Source organism: Ambystoma mexicanum, chromosome 1q (assembly GCF_040938575.1).
Source record: "Ambystoma mexicanum isolate Mex_15411 chromosome 1q, UKY_AmexF1_1, whole genome shotgun sequence".
NCBI classification, from domain to species: Eukaryota; Metazoa; Chordata; class Amphibia; order Caudata; family Ambystomatidae; genus Ambystoma; species Ambystoma mexicanum.
The window spans coordinates 1,241,390,071-1,241,406,686 of record NC_090922.1 but is presented as its reverse complement, the minus strand read 5'-3'; the positions used below and the strand labels follow the sequence as shown (position 1 = coordinate 1,241,406,686).

At 44.1% G+C, this 16,616-nt stretch overlaps 1 protein-coding gene across 3 annotated transcripts in view; it reads right to left on the bottom strand.

Moving 5' to 3' along the window:
* Positions 1 to 1,172: 1,172 nt before the first annotated feature.
* Positions 1,173 to 16,616, bottom strand: part of KANK4 (KN motif and ankyrin repeat domains 4) — a 1,485,983-nt gene continuing 1,470,539 nt past the window's right edge. For all 3 annotated transcript variants that reach the window (XM_069642033.1, XM_069642032.1, XM_069642034.1), the window contains one exon: positions 1,173 to 5,241. In XM_069642033.1, the coding sequence (XP_069498134.1) occupies positions 5,140 to 5,241 (102 nt within the window). In that variant the 3' untranslated portion in view covers positions 1,173 to 5,139. The remainder of the gene's footprint in view (positions 5,242 to 16,616) is intronic.

Below are 16,616 nucleotides of genomic sequence, written 5' to 3'. Positions count from 1 at the left end.
TGAGCTGATTTGTCATGTGCATTTTCACTTTGAGAAACATAATGAACACTCTATTAACACACTGGTTTTGTAGTGTCCTGACATTAACTAGTCAGTGTATTATTGTTTGAATGAATACGGAGGCGCTCAATACATCCACAGTCCCTATTGTGGTCCCGAGCTCTGCCGGAACCTAGCCGGAAAGTTAGACATTTCCATGGGCCAGCCCAATTCTAGAAGCCGCTCCATTGCGAGACTGGAGTGTATGTATGTTTCGGGATGTGTCCTAGCTGTGAGGCAATGGAACATGAAATAACCACAGCACTGGAATACAGGGATATAAATAGAATTATAAGGATCGATTATTAAAGGTACACTTGGAAGAGCATGAAGACAGGATGCACAGGACATTCAAGTAAGGGGAGGGGTCGACCAGGTCTAAAAACCCAGGTTTGAAATGCAGAGCAGACAGCCATCGTCCACTGTCATTGAGGGTAAGGAATGGTGTGTTGACAAGTGTGCTGACTTCAGTATCCAGTGTGAATAACTTGGGAGTGTTCTTCAATTGTCCAGGAATAGTCTTATATTTAATTTGCGTTACATAAAGAACAGAGAAAGAGGATTAGCTTTCCTAAAAATGGCTATGCAGAGTGTGGGCAAAGTGGACAAACCATTGTGAGCATTGAAGCCTCCTGGCGCCTGACTGCCAAATCCTTTCATCCACAACACCCTTCAACAAATCAGCGCCCATATGCATGTGTCCAACGCTGGGGATTTTGGTTAAATGTTTGAACCTCTAAAGTAATACAGTTGGTGTGTACTGTTTCTGAAAGACCATCTGCTGCATGAAGCAGTCAAGACAATTACTCATTACATGTTGTCTGTGTTGACGTAATAGACATTTCAGCTCTCATTTATAGGAAAACAGTGTTGCCAGTTTTTAGTACATTCTTTTGAGGTTTGGATTCCAAATACAAGATGGGCGCGATGAATGTATGAGTTGCTGCAACCGTTTGGAAGCATACAAAACAAATACTCTTTGAGCAGTTAATACATCTTATCAACTGATATTTCCGACCTCAGCTTTAGCATCTTGTTATCATTGTTTGCACATCACTGCTATACCGCGCTCATTATCATTCATAATGATATTCTGTGCATGGAAAACATGTTTAAATCAGGCAACTTGCAAGTTTTAGTTAAACAAAAATATTGTATTTTTTATTATGATGCTGGGTAAGAAATGCCCCCAGGCACAGTTAGTTGAGTGCAATGGAATTAGAATACTGTTGGTAGTTATAATGGCTGAGTCATTATCGCATTAACCCCTAAACCTAAATATAAGGTTTTTGATTCAGGGATGACTTCATTATGAAGGATTTTACAGTAAATGGATTCTTTGAACTAGCCGATCTTGTCTTCCAAGGAAGTTATTCGGTATTGCAACTTTTCCATCTAACTTTGGCTATAAAAAGAAATCATAATCTCTACACAATGTGCTTTCCCACACGGGGAGCATAGCCACAACTGCAGAATGTTGGCAGCTTTTCTGAACACCTAAATAAGTTCAATTTAAAGTTGCTGCTGTTTACTAGTCGATAGGCCTGAATAAGTGTCCGCTGGCTTTGTTGGCCTGACATTAGAATAGGCTTGTGCTTTGTGTGTAGGTTTCTTCCTTTGAATAGCAACCACCCTTACGACGCCCCAGATACACTGCTCTGGCCAGGAAGAGATCCACTCTTTGAAATATAATGTTGATGGGGTGACGCTTCTGGCTCCAGTTGTTGTGGCCTAGCCGCAGTGGCATTGCTGGGTGTGTGGGGGGGGGTAAGGGGCTATAGCCCCTGATCTTTTGGTTGTAGCCCCGGATAGAAGCTCAGGAGCTACAGCCAAAAGACTAGCTAGCCCCCAGTCCCAACAGTTCTGACATCAGCGTATCCCCGGGTCTTTTCCAGACCTAGCAACTCCCCTGCTTAGCCGTATGGTGACAGGATACTCATGCCTACTACACATGACTGTAGGCATTTACAGGGACATTAATGCGATAGATCCTGAGTATCCTTACTGAGAACCGTAGTGAATGGTGAAACCAGGCACCCACAAAATGTCTACCTCTGACGGCTGAGGGTTGGTCTATACAATTTGGGGCATGGAACCCTAGTACACGTCCCTGTATCCATCAAAAAACCTAAGGAGACCAAAAGCGTCCTGCAAACGGACCTTGATCCTCTGAAAATGCCTAAGCAGACGCAGCAAAGTCGCAACTGGGCTGAAAATCCCTTTACAAGCTATCGATCATTTAAATCCTGCAGAACTCCTGCCCTGCATTCTTAATCCAAATCATAAAGAAGGACTCATTGTGAAGCAGCAAGTCAATAACAATAACAGGGAGGGTGAGATCCTCGTCTGTCTTGAGGCTCAGTCTGCTTTTAATAGGGGGGGTGAGATCCTCGTCTGCCTTGAGGTTCAGTCTGCTTTTAATAGGGGGGGTGAGATCCTCGTCTGCCTTGAGGCTCAGTCTGCTTTTGTTCTGTGCTATCAACAGATCCCAGAAGAATGCCTGCAAATTTTTCATTTGATCGTGAGGCTGGAATAATAGACCAAGCACTCTTCCACTCCACTCCTTTATCTCTATACCATAGAGGAGTGGAACAAGAGGGTAGAAGGGCGTGGGTTACATTTCCTTTCTAAATACAACGTTACAGCATAGGCAATATTGACCGCAGGATAGGTTACAATCTACTTCTATGGATTCCAAGGGTGGTACCGGTCGGTACATAGTGCGATAAAGTGCTGTGCCTACGGGTGAATGGTGAGGTTACAAAGGGGGCTGACTGCCACCAAAAGCCAAGTGATGTGGGGCACTGCGTGAGTGAAGGTCCTGGCTACCTCAACCATGCATCTATTTCTGGCAGAGACTGACTAACATGCAATATTCTGGCTGGAACCAACCAAGCAAGTGCCACTCCAAAACAGAGGTCCGATGACGAGGATTCCATATATGCACTCAGGCCACCTGAAGCTTGCCCACGGAGACATGCACCACTCCAAAGACTAAGTGCTGAGGAAAGGCTACATGAAACACGTCCGATGACGAAATTTCATATATGCACTCAGGTCACCTAAAGCTTGCTCAAGGAAGACATGCACCACTCCAAAGAATGAGTGCTGAGGAAAGGCTGCACGAAACAGAGGTGCGATGACCAGGATTCCATATATGCACTCAGACCACCTGAAGCTTGCTCAAGGAAGACATGCACCACTCCAAAGACTGAGTGCTGAGGAAAGGCTACACGAAAGGGTTCCTCAAAGGGGGAGATGTGGGAGAATTTGGGCCTCATTACACGGATGGCGGTAAGGATTTACCGGTACCGGTAAAATCCCGGTACCGGTAAATCCTTACCGCCTTACTACGAGGTCCCTTTGCGGGTTGGGGGATTTAACGCCTGCTTTTTGCAGGCATTAAAAACCAACCCGCAAAGGGACCCAGGGAGCTAATTACGGTACCGCAATTTGCGGTACCGTAATTAGCGCCTTCCCCATTCCCATTGAGCCCTATGGGCCAAAAATGGGATTGGGGAAGGGCAATGGTGGAAGGGGGAATTACTGCCCCGCCAACCTTGGAATGGGGCGGTAATTCCCCTTTCCGCTAAGGCGGTGCCGGTATTTTACCGGCATGAACCATGGCGCTAATAGCACCATGGTTCTCCGCCATCTGTGTAATGAGGCCCTTTGTTTTTTCTTTTTCCCTGTTTTTCTTTCGTCCAATGCTGTAAACAACCCCAACATACCTCGTTGAACCAGATTTCTTGAGTTGTGCATTTTGTGGTGCCTGGTTGTCATTGTGACAATAGATAGTTAACCCCTGAGGGATTCATTCACCGCGGCTCTGTTTCTAAACTGCAATTACGTTTTCATTAACTAAACCCCGTTAGTGATTAATCAAAAAAAATGTGGTTTTGTGCTTGTGAGATGTTTTAATGTTTAAGATATATTTATCTATTTATACATTTAAGTTACACTAATTTGAAAGTAAAAGTGTGATGTGGTTTCCTGCCTGACGGACAACAGTATTATGTTATACATTATAACACACCGAGTAAAACTCATTCTTATTTTCAGGCCCAGTCCTTCTATGAGGCCCATCCATGCTGTGAGGTCAAACCCTGTTCTGAGGCTAGTCCCTGCCCATTCCTACTCAGGGACCCGTTCTTGTCTTGGGGCCCATCCTAAGCACAGAGGCCCAACGCTGCCCCATGACCTGTCCATGCCTGAAGACCCAACTCCACCCCAAAGGTCATCTCTGCCCAAAGGCCCATCTCTGCTAGAGGAGCAGCAGCGCACCGAAGTCTATGCCTGCTCTGTATATCCTTTCTCCTCTACCGCTTTTATTGCTGTCCATGGCATAGGGAACTTGGATGCAGCACGTGTATTACGATACATATACACGACCAAAGGGCACCCGTTTACACAGCTGTCCACAAATAGATGTATTACGTAAAAAACGATGTCTTGGAATGTGACCATGATTGGACCAATCACAGGAAAAATATTGCGAGTTTCATAAATGTAAACATACATATGTATAAGTATATTTGTGTTGGCGCGATTTCTATGAACAATGCAGCAGTCCCTTGGTGGGAAAGTCAGCCATCGCTGGCAAGAACAGGCCAGCTATTGTTGTAAAAGATCGAAATGGGACTAGTGACGCCATTAGCCAGACTCTGCGTGCTCTGTAAATGTTTTGTCGAGTTAATGCTCCTTCAGACCATTGTCTAGTTTTAATAAGCTTGCCTCGAGGAATGACAACACAAACCAGAAAGGGCTTCTACTGTCCGTAGTAAACTTCGGTTCTACCATGACTTAATACTTTTGAAAGGAAATTATTTTACGTGTCAACTTTTTTTTTTTAAAGCACATTTACATATGCTGAAGCCGTTAAGTCTGTCCGTAAAGAGCGCAGCCGCATGCATAATACACGGGGTTATTAAAAAAAGAAAATGTAGGCGCATAGTTCACATTTTTCCTTGTACGGGGAACTATAGAAATGAGTAACAGAATTGCGCTATTCGTTGCCTTCCACGTCCACGACGATAAGATTACAAGAATGAGGCTCTGTTATCCGTTCCCAGCAACAATGGGGCTAATTTTCCACTTGGCTTAGAGCGCTGGAGGGCTGCTGGTCTCCGCGTGGGCCTGAAGAAGGCCTGCAATGCTGCTGTGGGCCGACTGGGAAACAATGGACAGAGCGGAATTACCAACCTGCAAAGAAAAAGAAGAGAAATCAAACATTAACGCTATGTTACTTATTAAATGTTGCTTAGAGAACCCACGGGGGGTTTCTAAGTACACATGCAATGCTGATAGGTCGCCAGGAAACCTGTGTCGACATCCCCGAGCAAGCATTAACCAGAGACCATTTGCCACCTGGGATAATCCCCTCCACTCTGAGAATTGGCATAGGCAGTTTTCTTCCATTTGGAGCTACACTGAGAGGTACAGCGGGCTGGGCACATTAAGACAATCGCTCCTTTGTCCTACTGTAGTACAGTAAGCTTGGACTTCTTATGGACTCGCACTGCCAGATAGGCAAAACTTGGGAAGCATGCTTGGACGAGGCCGTGCGGCGACATTCACTTAACTGGTGGCCACAATCAAACCCATTACACTGCAGTTTAATGCAGTGAGCAGGTCAATCGCAGGCAGAGGTTCCAATTTTGAACATGTCCAGAATGCACAGTGGCTCCCGTTCCCGATTCCAAGTTGGGAGGTGACAATGTCTCTGGAACCAAGTGTCACATCACACCGTTTCTTCTCTCCCTTGATTGACTTATTGTACATAGAGATCAGTTCAGGAATCTGGTATTTCCTCATTGAGAAAGCCAGAAAGTGTTGGTAGGTAGCACTTGCACCCAGTGGTCGAAGTGTATGAAAAGAAGTAGTGGAACTATGTTCCCTGCTGGCCCGCCCCCCACAAATCCTATCGCTGCTCCCCCTACCACGCGCAATCCAAACCCCCAAACAAACACACCTGCTATTTAAGGGCATGTGCAGTGCACTGCACTGAACTGCATCTTTCAACTGCTTCCTACACTTTTATTTTTAAAACAAAACCATTCCGGAACAGTTTCTATTCAAAATAAAAGTATAGGAACAGTAAAACGTAATTTAAAAAAGTAGAGGATCACCGCTCCCAACCGCTCCCACCCACTTCGACAACCCTTCCTACACTTTTATTTTAAAACAAAACAATTCCGGAACGGTATCTTTTCAAAATAAAAGTATAGGAACAGAAACATTTAATTAAAAAAAGTAGAGGGCCACCACTCCCACCCACTTCGACCACTGCTTGCACCAATAGTTCTTAACCATAGGAATTCCTTCTGGGTAGCACACCACTGCGTTGTTTTTTGAGCTTGGAGCAATTACAGAAAGTGGGCACCACCTCTATGCAAACTGTTCTAGACCATTCCCTCAAAGTGGGCAATCCCACCTGAACTACAGGCCCACGTACCATCTTAAGGCTGATTTGGCTGTGGTTGGTCCCTATCTAAAGTGGCAAAGCTGAACTAAAGGATCGTGTATTGGATCCTTCCAAGATGAATAGATGCATTTACCTACGTTTTTCCAGCCACCATCTGACCAAAGCCCTATCTACTTGCAAAGTAAACTCATGTACATGTCCAGCCAGGATTCCTATCCTCCAGATGTACAAATGGCGCTTCTGCACTCCGATTCTGCCTCCTGCCTTTGTGATGTTCGTGACATTGTACTGATCTTTTGAATGTGCTGCTCGTTCTGGTCAGCCCAACAAAAACCCCAATTGCTTTTGATTAAGCTAGGATTTTTTCTTTGAACTACTTTCTCTAGATATGATATATGATAAGTCATTTATAATGCGCCTGTACACAAGTGTTTCTAGGAGCGACATGGAAGGGAACACAGAGGGAGGCCTAACGATCTTACTAGGCCTTGTGTCATTCAGATCATGCAAGTGCGACAACGCCAGGTGCAGGGGGAAGGGAGAAGGGGAAGGGTCAGAGAGAGGAAAGGAGGAAGTGCAATCAGGGTAGCAATTGCTCTGAGTAAGTGCAGCCAGGGCAGCGTGGCTCTGAGTAAGTGCAAGGAGACAGGGGACTGTACAGGTTATAGTAATAGCCCCTAAGGGCAAGGTCGGGCCGCAGGTAGTGCAGGGGAGACTGATCATGGAGGAGCCTGGTACCCAGTGAGACTCAGAGGGTAACCAAGCCACCAGTCAGTGTCGTAGACACGTGGTCAGCAGGGGAGGGAGAGAGAGAAAGCAGAAGAGAAAAGTAAGGTCTTGAGCTGCTGCCAGCACTTCAGGTGGTCCGGCTCAAATTGGAGAGGGTCAGGGAGGCCATTCCAGAGGGAGGCATCTGCAGAGGAGAGATATCTACCCCGTCTCCCCCTCTGCCTGGTGAACCCTCGGACCCTCAGATAGTTAGATGTAGCTGAGCAAAGGGCTCGAGAAGGAAGACATTTTGGAAGAGAGAGTTGGATGTTGTGTGGGCCAAAGCCCCAGAAAGCCTTGTGGACGATGCAGAGGGTCTTGAACTTGTTCCTTGCAGCCACCGGGAGCCAGTGTAGAGATTTCAGGGCTGGAGAGATATGGTCCCTGGGCTTGAGGCCAAGGATAAGTCTTGCAAATCTCTTTTCATTCTGGCTTCACGGCGTTGGCACCACCTTGATCTGCTACTTCCAAAGACATTCATGAGCTATCCTCATTCATCACATAATATATTGAAATCTCACAGTGTTTTGCTTCTTTAGTTTTGGTGACTGTGTTCTTATTGATGAAGTCAGTTGTTTAAGTAGCAGGTCTATTTCCAAAAACAATAACAAGCTCTATAGCATGGGGGTCCATGTGCAGACATTGGAGAAAGGCCCAGTGAAGTTGAACCAAGTATGGTACAAACTGTAGGATAAGGTGTAACAGAGACACACGGGAATATGGCTCTGGGATGTTTACAATGTAGTGTGGAATGGAAGTGTTGGCTCAGTCCATGGAAAGAGGTGAGTGTTCACTACATATACAAGCCTACTCACTAGCATGTGGCCTATTGGGAGAAACAAACGTTACTTGTCTTCACAATCAACCACATTGTTTGCCAACTCAGCATCAATGGGATGTCTCTATTCTCCATCACCTGGATATGAATTATGCACCTTGTCACTGCCTGCAATATATGCTCCATTCCTAACAGTCCTGCCTTCATTCTCATCCTCTGCAGACGGATGCAACTCTACTGATTCAGAGCTTTATACCATAAATGGGTTCACTAGGCTGTTTTTGAAAAACGTATTCTGTGCTTAGCTGAGACATTTTCTATACTTGCCACTTCAGATTACTTGTAAAAGTCTTGCACCGCAGTGTTTCCATGGCCTTGCTACGCTATTTCCTCAACTGCCATTTTATCCCTACAGGGTAATTCTGTAAGATGCATTGACCCAGAAAGATGTCTCCCCGAATCAGCAAAATGGAGACTGGCTTTACATCTGGAAACCTGTTTTGGTTAAACAAGTAATGGTGAAATTCTGCGTAAGATGCCACGCTCTGGATGTTCCAGCAAACCCTCTAAGGCACTGCACTGCTCCTTCAAGAATACAACAGAACAATAGGTAATATACCTGCCATTAACTTCCAATCCATTCATAGACATAAACAACCTTTCCAACTATCTCAACCACAGCGCGATGGCCACATTTAACTGCCTTTCTCTGTTGAACGTATAAACTAACAGATATAAACAATCCATGCGCTGGTACAAGGGGGGAGGGGACGGCAACATGTGTCCTCGTGGGCAACTGCAATTTTCTGGCCAAAGCCTACAATGCAGTAGCTCCAATGTCCAGAACAAATAACCTCACCCCCACCACCCATTCTCAAGTATATATGGTGGACATTATTGATATTACTTTCAGCTATGAATGTGGTTTCTTATGGACCCGGTGCCCAGGGAACCTCCCCACATACCAAATATAGTAAAATGATTTGACATGGATGATACAATTTGTTGAAATTGGAAAGTTGGGATTTGAGGCCAGGTTTCCTCATGTCACAGTTTGCAATTTGGCAGTAGTCTACATCTACTCCCATCCATCCCATCCCATCTTTAGTGTTAGACCAATGTAAAGAGGTGGGGAACCTGGAGAATTAATTGGTAGAGCCAAGCCAGGGAGTCTGGCTTCACTGAAAGAGCCAAACTGGAGCTGGCACAGTAAAAAGACCCAGACCTGCTTCATGCTCAGCTATAGCATAAACCAATATCTGGCACTCTGTCTATCCATCCCCACACCTTCAAAACATAAGTCCCTCACTTGGCATCCTGCCTCCCAGCGGGTACACATTATATAAATGGTAATATAATAATATATTATAGATTGTAAACCTATATGGCTAAGATATTCCCTACAGACAGTTAAGGAAAATAAGGCACAGTAATCAAAGGTGATTTGCTCAGGATCACTTAATGTGTGAATGGGGGAGGCATTACAGAGTTTCAAATTTAAACAGAATGGGAGACTTCTCCTTCTATTTCATCTTCAATATTACAACCAGTGAAACACTTTCTGCAAAGTTTTTAAAGAGGTAAACTAATACACTTTACAATAAATCTGTCTTTCAGTGCACTGTCACATGATAAAGCACGGTGACAAAATATAAGAGGAGTCTTAATTTAAACATATGTTAAAAAAGCCAGTATGAATCACTTTGTTAGAACAAGAAACAAGTCGAGCCAGTTCCACAAGCAGTTGCATTGGCTTGTAGGTCAGGCACAGATCCGAGCAACAGCCCCTCAATCTACTGACCCTTTCTTGATTCGTACCTCTGTTTCATTTACCCTATTTTCCATACACATCACCCTCTGTTGTCCTGCCGTTGCACCACATTCTCAATGCCCCTTCACCTCCTTACAATTAACTCTCAGTCCTCTGTTCCCCTGTGTTGATATCCCTTAACTCAATTCCCTTCACTTTCTTTGCAGGCACCCCCTTCCCTTGCCCACATGGATCAGTTACTAATTCTTTGTCACTGACTCCCTTCCATTGCCCTGGCTCACAAACATATAGATCACCTTTATTTGCTATTCACTCTCGTCAGACATGACAAGAAGTTGTGGTCAGGGATTTACTGGTAATTGTAGCTATGCGTTCTGCACTTGCACAACACAGCAAAAGACGCAGAGTTGATTTGGATCTTATTGTGCTGCCAAGTTGCACTTGCTCGGAACATTGGCTGCATATACCCATGTAATGCCTAAAAGGGGCTCAATTGACTATTATGTGCATACAAAATGATCAGTAATGGTATGAACCACTACTGTAGATAAACCGTTTCCACCTTCACATCAAAGGTGGAAATGGCTGAAAAAATGCTTAAAAATACAAATTGTTATGATCCCATCAGCAGAGGTGGTATTTTTGAAATATCTCCAGAGGTATTCCAGAAATGCAACCCACTGTAGTGGTAAACTCTGAATATGGGTGAATTTCAGAAATACGACTGGCGGAGTTGGTAACTTTTTCCATCAGTATTTCACAAAATAATCACCCACCTCTGTATGAACCACTTAGTTTTATTCTACTAATAAGTAATACCTGACAGTTACATTTTCTGTGCATGCTTTTCAACTGTGCCCAAACATGAGTACAACAAGCAAACCAACAACCATTTCTATAACCACACTAGTAATATTAATGGATATTAGTGAGGATGCTATTAAACTCACAAGTGATCAAGGAATGTCCCAGAACAGAAGAGAAATTAGTCTGACAGAATCAGACCAAGAACAAACTCTAATAACATATCGAGACTTACGTCCTTGGCAAGTTGGAGCCGTGGTGAGTGGCTAAGGATTGCAGCAGACCAAATGTGTTTGGGCTACAGTGGTAGCCAACATTACCATCCTGGGTCACAGAATCTGTCAATTAAATGTCTACTTTGCCGCTGGGCGGTTTGAACATGATCTTGTGGCCTAGGCTTTCTTCCCGCTCACTGTGGAGGCCCACATGTGGAGGCCACCAGAGGCACACCAAACACATTGCCGAAATCAAGACAGCTGGCTCACTCCATCTACAAAGAAGATGAGCAGGCCTTTCAGCACTGAGCTACTTTGAGGCAGGCTGGAATTTGAAGGGTTTTGTCTTTTTTGGTAGGGCTTTTTTTGCATTTTGGAGCGTTGGCCCATGGAGAAACAATCCAGCCAGCCTGGGGGGCAATTGCCACTTTGCCCCCCTTCCCAGTCTGCCCCTGCTGGTACATGTAAAAACTCACCAATAGCAAAATGGCATCCGCCAACAGTGAAAGATCTGGCATGAGTCACATTGGTGGGAAGACATCACAACCTTAAACATCTGCAAATCAACCATAACCCAAATCAGCTGTCAAACACTGCATGAAGTCCCTGCCCAAAACCTGCTATGTCAAAATCCAGGGAAAAATGCAACCACATCAATGAAGTAGTCACAGAGAAAAACGACCAAAATCAAGAGACATGTACACAGCTTCAACCACACCACAGTCCTCATCCCATCTCACAGGTCCTCATCCCTAAATGCACAAGGTTTAAAGTCATAAACGAAGAAGCCTGCCCATCATTCTCACAGTCCTCAGATCTACACCCTACAAAGTTGAAATCCTCCTTGTCTCCTTTTCAAAGTCCATTCCAGGGGATTCTTCCATACCATCAACACTTCCCTCACCCAAGACATCTTCCCGTATGCAGTGCAACCAGGACAGATCCCACTCCGCTGGAAAGGAACGCAATCATCCCAAACGATATAGACAATTAAGGTCCCATCCCTCACCTATCTTTCATCGGAAATATTTTTGACAAAACCATTGATCCTCAACTAACGTAGAAAATTGCACCAAACAAAAGCTCAAGAGTACATTCTGGCATCCGACCAAGATGTAGCTTTGATAGATAAATAGATCTTTATAAGCCTTTTGTGAAAGATACACAAAATTATAATGATAGAAACTCTTTCAGCCATAATTTCGTGAAACTTGGATAAAACATGAAACTATAAAAAAAAGAAACCAGATGCAGCATACAAAAATACAAAATGCCCCCAGATGATTATTCGTCCCTGCATGATGCTCTTCCTAAGAGGCCATCTCAGAACTATACCTTGAAGTGTCCATGCAATATTATTTACACACTAAAGGGGATAGGCAATTCATGTAGATGACTAGCCAACAGTTTAACACATACTTCGTTCAGGTGTCGCCTGAGGGAGATTTGCTTGGATGGAGTCAGACCCTGTGCAGCATTGGTCAATGTTTAACCTGTACTTCCAGGTTACAAACAGATAGACCTATACCATCTTTGTTATGCAGTCATCAAAGACACACAAGAGTTACAACAGGGAATTATTTACATCATAAAGTCCCTAATTTCTTAAATAGGGGACCATTTGAGACGTCCAAAAAAGAGTAAAAAGGAGGTGCATCAGCAAAAATAATATCTTATGCATGGTTGAAAGATCAATTGCATCAATCATCCCTCTGGCATCCCCCTGGCATGTCCAATTTCTTCAAAGATGCACCAATTGGGAGTTTATTGCACTTCGCAGCATCAAAAAGTCTCCTGTCCTCCTGTCTAGACACCTTCCTCGCATAGTGCTGCAAGAAGCCGTCAAAAGAGTTGAAGTTCTGACATGTGGTCTCAGTCCATTCATCCAAGTCAGCATTGTGTGCTGTATCATCTCTCTGTCTATAAATGATTGTGTTTAGGGGAGTGTCCGATGGGGACCATCCACAGGGTTGAAGGGCCAACTTGAGGGCTTTCATGCATTTGGAAGTGTGTTCAAACGTTAAATGTTGTTTTCATGCTTGATCAATCGGGTTGACAATTTTTGAAAGAACCCTCGTGGCAGCCTAGTGAGCTGGGAATTGTTTAGCTCCATCACAAACAGAAAGGAACAAACCGTGTCTACCGCAAAGGCCAACTTTGGGAGGCCCCTCAGAAGATAAAATAACCTCTTCCAAAAAGCTCTATGGCAAATTCCCAGGATGCCAGAATTATTGTCTAGACCCAGAATCTTGTCACCATACTTAATCTGGCATCTGCATTTTGCCTGAAAAACAAATTAGATATGGGTGAAATAATATTGTTATGTTACCCAACCAGCTCAGTGATGGTTGTACTGGTAGCTACTGCTTTCTTAATTGACATAGTGTAATGAAGTTTCCAACGTAGGGATTTTAAAATGGTTACACCCAAGGATGTCAATTCTGAAATTTGTTCCAAGGGTGTACCATTCAGAAACTTCCACTTAGGCAGTTCCTGTGTTTAGGGCGAAGATCACGGTTTTCGATTTACTTTTATTAATGTATACACTTTGCAGTAGTAGTCAACTACATTCATTTGTTTCTGTAATGCCAATGGAGTCCGTACCAAAATGTCCATACCATATTATAAAACTGAAACTGGAGAATTGCCTACTTAGGGAATGTCCTTTCAGCATCCAAACTGTCTGTGGACATATCATTGATGTAGAGGAAAAATAGAAGGGAGGCAAACGGGCATCCTTGCTTCATGCCTATTGAAGGTACAAACTTCTGAAAGAGCTTCCCTGTTTGCCCAAAATGGACTTAGCATGTTGATATTTGTGTACAGCCCTTTGATGGTAGTCAAAGGTTTTGGCTCCATCCCCTGACTTTATAGCTTGCCACAAAGCGTAGGCCTGTCCACCAGGTCAAAAGCTTGGGAGAAATCGTGGAATGACACAGATAAGAACATTATTTTGAAATAGGATATTCAAGTGCCAACTGTTGTAATGCAAAAACAGTCATTTGGAACATTTAGACCAGTTAAGAGAAAGGTGCAAAGCATGGGAGAAAGCAAGACTGATATGTGCAAGGAAAGAGTGTAGGAAAACTGCTAAACAACAAAGGGGCCATATAAGTGCAAGGCAAGAAGAACATCAATGTACACCAACACAGGAACAGTAATGAAAGGCCAAATGCTACAGGAATGCCATTTGGGTAGACATTTCAATCAAATTGATTCAAGGTGGATAGTGGGTAGTGTGAGAAACCTGAAGTTATTCTCACTCCTACTCTGCACAGGTGGCCAGGGAAAGGCCATCACTCTTGGATCCTGACCCTGGGGGTGGAGAAGTGAGGGAGGATCACTTGGATGGAGGGTCCTTGAGGATTGGGAGCGGGGTACCCTCAGGCAAGACATGATATTCCCCTTTTCCTATTGATGACCAACCTAACCCTCCCCAACCTTCATGGGCTACTGTAAGTCAGCTTTACCCAATTTTCCTCTAATGACCCTTAAATGTACTGATGCAAGTAAGAGGCAGCTAAGAGTGATGAACACTATACCTTTCCACCACTCTGGTACTGGGTTGAAGGAGATGCATGTGGGATATTGTGAGGGTCAGGCATGTCAGCTTAACCAGATACAGACAAATTCAATTGAAGCACAACTGCAACCTGTTAGAGGGTTGCAGGTGTATAAAGGGAGGAGAATAAAGCAACACTGGGAGAAGGGACAGCCAGAGGGGCAGTAAGAGTACCAGCAGGAAACTGTATTCTAAGAGAGAAAACTGTGGAAAGAAACTGCTGCAGGCTGGTCCGCCATGCAAAGGACACTGAGACGCTGGGGACTGCAGGCAGAGAGGGTCGCAAGCAGCGTGTTATGGCATCTCTGGCTCTGTCGAGGGGACTAAGGGTCTGGAAGGAAGCTGTGTGGAGAGGTTATCCCTCTTCCTTGCATCGGCTGTGCTCATTCTCCTGTATGAAGACAATGGGCATCATTATAAGTATGGTGGTAAGGCAACAACGGCGCCGGTATCGCTACTGGCAGCGTTGCTACCATACTGCCATACTATGAGTTGTGCGCGCAGGTCTCGCTCTGCCTCTGTAATGAGGCCCAATGAGTTAAAGGGCGTGAATCCTGCACTGCTGGAAGAGCTGCCAAGGCAACCAGTGAGTTTCTAAACAAGCGAGAAATCCAGTGCGCAAAATAACCATTGTTAATGAATACTTTGTATTGGAGTGGTCACGTGTCTCAGGGAACACATTTTTCCGAAGGTCTCTGAGTGCTGGGCATGTCAAATGACATCAAATACCTGAACGTTGAACGGTGCTAATATCGGCCTGAATAGAAAAGACCTCTCAAGCCCCATTAACGTTTATAGACTGCCAAACTGAATAAATACTTTTGAAATTGAGCAAACAATTCAACATTGACATTCAAAGTGAATGGAACTTTGACACAAAGTAAATCTACTATATGTTGAACTCTAAAACGAATGAATGGCGAAATTCGAAGTGAACAGAATAACTTTGTGTAAAGTGAATGAATTTACAAACATCCGAACTGAATGGAACTTCTATTATACGTTGAACTCTAAATTGAATTAATTTAATGCATGGTTAATTTTCGAAATGAGCAGTATTTCACAACTAAGCAAAACCAATATGCATTGCATCCCGAATTGAATGGAACTTTAAAACTGTGCCAAGGAGAGGGGGCTTATTGAATGCTGTTTGAGGAAAGACTTTAACTGGTATAAAAGCACAATTTGGAATATTTGGTTGAAGGAATCAGTCTTGGGGAAAGGAATCCTGAGACTTTAAGAACTACCTATGTTAACTTGAGAACGGAGCCTCAAGACTTGTTAATATTTGAACTATGTTACTTGGAAGAAGTGTGGTACTTGGAAATTGGGGAAGGGAAACCCAAGGATTGTGTGAAATTGTACCACCCTGAACCTATACATTGTGGTGCTTGGACCTTGGGGAAGGGAAACCCAAGGTGTGTGTGAAAGTGTACCACCCTGAACCTTACAATTCTGGAACTTGGTACCACTCTGAACCTATAAAAAGTAAAACTTTGAGACTTTGTATGAAACTACCTTACATTTGGGGAAAAGAGTTGAATGGAAGCTGCAAGCTGGAAGAAGCTCAGAACCTTATTTTGAACACTGTTTCTTTGAGTGCTGACATCCCTACACATTGTATAGTTTTAGTGGTGAGGCCAAGGACTATGTTTCTTTGAGCAGGGGAAGGGGAACATTTCACCAACTAAATGTCACAGCTGCACGTGAGGGAGGAGATCTTTCCTAAAACCTCTGTTGTTGTGGGGAAAAGAATGTGGGATTTCTCTTCAAGGATCCCCACCTGTTGATTGAGGATTATTGATGGTGGGCTAGAGTTTCTCCAGAACTTAATTTGAACTGGAAGCCTGCCTGGTATTCAAGGATCTGCTCCGAGCTTGGAACTTTGAGCAGACTGTAACTAAGTTCAGTGCAGAACCACTTGGTTCTTTGGAATGCTGTAGTTATGAACTAGTTGGTCTCTTGAGGCTTTGGGAATAGTCTGGGAATGGTCTGCCTAACATGCGTGTCTATTTTAGAGAGAACTGCAGGTGGGGTCCTGGGGAGGCTTGCACTCACCAGACCGGGCATGACATGCTGTTGGGACTGTGAATTCGTCACACAACCCTGTGCAGACTTCACAACCCGGAGGATCCTAAATATAATTTTACAACTGAGGAACAAACAAGGAATTACCTACAATGTTAGGCAGAAACCTGTGCAGTTCCCTTAGGGACCACTGCAAAAGATTTAAAGGGATGGTCTAGTAAAAATGT